The 4,567-nt window shown below is 43.1% G+C and overlaps 1 protein-coding gene across 7 annotated transcripts in view; it reads left to right on the top strand.

The window, feature by feature from the left end:
* The window catches only part of SRPK2 (SRSF protein kinase 2), a 255,446-nt gene extending 251,629 nt beyond the window's left edge, over nt 1-3,817 (top strand). For 5 of the 7 annotated variants that reach the window (XM_040472883.1, XM_040472878.1, XM_040472882.1 and 2 more), the window contains one exon: nt 2,112-3,817. In XM_040472883.1, coding sequence (XP_040328817.1) covers nt 2,112-2,296 — 185 coding nt within the window. In that variant the 3' untranslated portion in view covers nt 2,297-3,817. The other 2 variants (XM_040472884.1, XM_040472879.1) reach the window with 2 other exon arrangements.
* The last annotated feature ends 750 nt before the right edge of the window (nt 3,818-4,567 follow it).

The following is a 4,567-nucleotide window of genomic DNA, read 5'->3' as shown; positions in this document are numbered from 1 at the left end:
CCCCCCCCCCCCCCCCCCCCCCCCCCCCCCCCCCCCCCCCACCTGCTTTCCATCTTGAAGGGCGCTTTGAAGGTTACTCTTGTGATCATTCTCTTCTATTCTTCTTTTAGTACCAGACGCTGGGCCATATAATTTCCCTCCATGTTCCCAAGTAATATGAAATAGTATTCATCAGGTCGATGTACCATGGTTTGTTTCTGTAACCACGGTTATCCTGTCACTGAGCACCTGTGATTTTGCAAGTATGCGTACTGGGTGGGTGGGTGGGGGCTGGGGGGATTGGGAGGGTGGTCCCAGGGTTTATTTTCTTAGGCTGGATTTCCAGAGCTGGAATTTCCAGATTAAAGGGGATGAGCTTTGAGCCATTGCTCAGACTCTGTTCTCATGGACACAGTGTTCCTTCTACAGGAGGGAACACTTTCTCCTCTCAGATGGCCCTTTCTCTACTCCCCTCCCCAAAACAGAGCTGACCTACAGTCTGTAAGCCATGCCGAACTCCGTCCTCCATTTACTTTGCACAACATCCCTCCAACAAGAAACATTCCGTAAAGTTCTGTTTATCTCAGATCTGGTGCGCGTGACGATTGCAACTCCGTAGACATACCGGTTCACAGGAATGTAATTAAGAGAGAGTGGAGGCCGAGAGAAAAAAATCCTAGTGGGTGGGATTACAGGTCATTCCTCCTTCTGTTTTTGTACTTTTCTGTAACGTTCTTTTATTTTCTTTGTGATTAAAGAAAGAGGAGAATGGTCTAAATTGAGATGCGTAAATGCGTGAAACAGACCAGGCCTCCTGAGAAGACCTAGTAAGGAAGCATCTCTTAATACACACCCTGAGACGCCTGGCTTGGTGGGTGGACAGAGCAAGTGGAAGAGGAGAGCACACCTGGCCCTCGCGTGGGGCTACATGTGGGGTGCCTGCCTCAGCAGGACCGGCCAGCGCTCTGAGCCCAGAGCTGTGCCTGTGCAGGGGGAGCGGGGAGCGGGCCCCGGGCAGCCCTTCCTTGTCTCTGCGACCCGCAGGGGAGGCCTCTCTGCCTACAGGGGAGGCGCGTCCTGTCAACATTTCTAACGGGAAGAGAAAAGGAATTAATCCTAATGAAAGGTATCCTGACCTTTTGGCAGTTTGATTTAAATCAGCTTTTTTTCCTATTATGAAAAAGGCTGTCCTAGTTTTCAGACCATTTACTAGATCGTTGGTTGTTCTGTTGTGTTGGTTGGGGCTCCTCGTAACCTACGGTTTCTGTGGTGCAACTAGCACATGTTCAAGATTTGATGTCCTGATCTCTTAGATTTTACAGCCAGCGTGTGGAATTGAGTGGTGTTTGGTTCACCTTGGCCTCTAGAGCTGTGTTGTCTGGTATAGGAGCCAGTGGCTAATTGTGGCTGTTTAAACAAATTAAAACTTCAGTTCCTCAGTCACACTGGTAACATTTCCAGGGCTCAGTAGTCACATCTAGCTAGCAGCTGCCATATTGGATTAGTGAGCTAAAGTACACCTGTGCCATCCAAGAAACTTCTCTTCAACAGCACATTTCTAGACGGAAGGAGTCCCTTTTTCTTTGCATGGTCACATGCAGAAATAATGGTCCAAGGAGTTTATGTAGTGTGTTTCTTACAGCTTTTTCTAAGCAAATTTACAAATTGCAGAAGATCCCACATTGGAGGGAAAGTGCCTTTGTCAGTCTTGGCAAATGAAAACATTCCGGGTGTGGTGCCCTGCTGGCTCAGCCGGTGGAGTCTGTGACTCTTGATATCAGGGTCCTGAGTTCGATCCCCACGTTGGGTTATAGAGCTTACTCAATAATAATAAACTTAAAAAAAAAAAACCATCCTGGGGGACTCAGCACCTCTACTTACTTAAAAAAAACCTGGAACTGATTAGAACGAACTGTTCCCCTTTCAGTGAACCCCTTGTTTGCACTCGTCAAGCTTACGCAAAATAACACGGCCACAAAGACCTTTCATGGTCACTGCTTGGGGGGAAGCCGGCCTTTGGTGTTGCCTAGTGTTGGGCAGGTAGGTGTCCGCTTCACTGAAAACCTGGCCGGACCACCAATGGGAAATGCGTGTGTGGAGCTTCCTTGACACTGCCTGTTTCTTCCCCGTAGGAGAACTGCGGCATATCACCAAGCTGAAGCCCTGGAGCCTCTTTGATGTCCTTGTGGAAAAGTATGGCTGGCCCCACGAAGATGCTGCACAGTTTACAGATTTCCTGATCCCAATGTTAGAAATGGTTCCAGAAAAACGAGCCTCGGCTGGCGAATGCCTTCGGCATCCTTGGTTGAATTCTTAGCAGATCCTACCAGTAGAGCATTCTGAGCTAGCAAATGTTTTCCAGTACATTGGACCTAAACGGTGACTCTCATTCTCTAACGGGATTACAAGCGAGCTGGCTTCATCCTCAGACCTTTATTTTGCTTTGAGGTACTGTTGTTTGACATTCTGCTTTTTGTGCACTGTGATCCTGGGGAAAGGTAGTCTTTGTCTTCAGCTTAGTAGTTTACTGACCCACTTTCTTCTGGAAACAATAACATGTCTCTAAGCATTGTTTCTCGTGTGACATTCAAATGTCAGTCTTTTTTTTTGAGCGAAAAATACTTTCCCCCTTGTGTTTTGGCAGGTTTTGTAACTATTTATGAAGAAATATTTTAGCTGAGTACTATATAATTTACAATCTTAAGAAATTATCAAGTTGGAACCAAGAAATAGCAAGGAAATGTACAATTTTATCTTCTGGCAAAGGGACATCATTCCTGTATTATAGTGTATGTAAATGCACCCTGTAAATGTTAATTTCCATTAAATATGGGATGGGGACTCAAATTTCAGAAAAGCTACCAAGTCTTGAGTGCTTTGTAGCCTGAGTTGCATGTAGCGGACTTGAACTGCTCCCAGGAGCTATGCAGACTTTTCATTCCATAACAGCCCTTTTACATTGGATTTTAAACAAAGTGGCTCTGAGTTATGTCATTCCCTATATGGCACTTTAAAGCAAGAAAAGACATGCTTTCATTCGAAAATACGTACTATAGTTTTAGCACTCTCATTCATATTTTTGCGTATTTTTAAAAGTACTTTTAAGGAAAAAGAGCAATTTCCCTTTAAAAATGTGATGGCCTGGTACCATGTGGTGTTGCCTCCTCCAAACACTGTAAGTTAAACTCTACATAGATTAAATCGGACAACAAAAACCATGTGCAGTGTGTGGAATTAGAAATACACACACACACACACACACACACACACACACACACACACACACACACGTATGTATATATATATAGTTTTTCTTTTTTGGAAAAGCTTACTTGTGTTTCTCCAAAACCAAGGTGTGATTAACGGTGCAGTGGGCACGACCCTAACATCTCAGAGGTAACAGGGATCACGTTCATTCCATAGGCAGTTATATGCGTGGCTGTAACAATTTTCTGAGCTTTTTCATTGTCTTCCCATGTATTGAAGTTGAGAAAATGATTTTCCCTTTGCAGGTTGCACACAATTTTGTTTATGCATTTCCTTAAAGTTTTAGAATCCAGGACACAAACCATAGTAGGCAATACGATTTTAGAATGTAATCTACAGAGGTGTATTTAGCCTCTTTTAGAAGTCAGTGGGTTGAATGTCAGGTTTTTTAAAAATTTTACATTCATTAAGGTGCCTCGTTTTTCTTGACTTTGTCCATTAACATTTATCCATATGCCTTTGCAATAACTAGATTGTGAAAAGATAACAAGTGTTGTAATAATAATCCATTGTTTGAGGTGCTTGCGGTTGTCTTAAAAATTAAAGTGTTTCGGTTTTTTTTTTTTCCAGACATTGCCTTGGTCATTGGCCTATATTTGAAGTGATAGAATCAACAAACATGTGCTCTCCTTTTAGTGCAGTGTGACCCAAACTAAAGGAAGTATCGACATTCCTATTGCAGGAAATGTAGTCGCACAACATGCATTAAGGCTTACTTAGTACACGGAAATCGTTCATTGTGTTGTAAGAGTAGAATATGGCTTTCGAAGAGCTGCTGTAGTACAGATTCACTGCCTAGAATTTCAGTGATTCCTCTTCGTGTTCCATGAAATCCATACTAATGACATAGTGTTTGAGCAGTGCAGATTTTCTTCTCTCTTTTTACCAGTTTTCACTGTGAGGGAACAAGACACAGTCCTTTAGGAGTTAGCATGGTAATCACATACCGCTGTGAGGTGCAACAGAACCACTTACGAAACGTGCATGCTGAGGTTTTCCGAGGAGGCTGTAGGTTACCACGTAGGTTCTACGACGGATGGTTGCTGCAGACACAGTTTCCGTAGGATCCGTTCTTACAAGAACCACAAAGTATATGTCTTCATCTTCCCCTAACTGAAGAATTTGTATCAGGGTTATAGCACACTGGAATGAAATGTGTCTAATGCAATTGCAGCTCATGTTAGAAAATAAACTAGATTGTTATGAATTTTGTAAAGACCTGTCCCTAATAAGAGGCTAACTGGTGTACAATGTTAAAAAAAAAAAAAATGTTCTAGAAGGAATATATGTTTGTATTAGGTATAGTATGTTTTTTTTGGCG

The sequence above is a fragment of the Herpailurus yagouaroundi genome, unplaced genomic scaffold, assembly GCF_014898765.1.
Source record: "Herpailurus yagouaroundi ecotype Mexico unplaced genomic scaffold, PumYag 100, whole genome shotgun sequence".
Classification (NCBI taxonomy): Eukaryota; Metazoa; Chordata; class Mammalia; order Carnivora; family Felidae; genus Herpailurus; species Herpailurus yagouaroundi.
The sequence above is the reverse complement of the archived record's forward strand: the minus strand, read 5'-3'. Positions and strand labels throughout refer to the sequence as shown.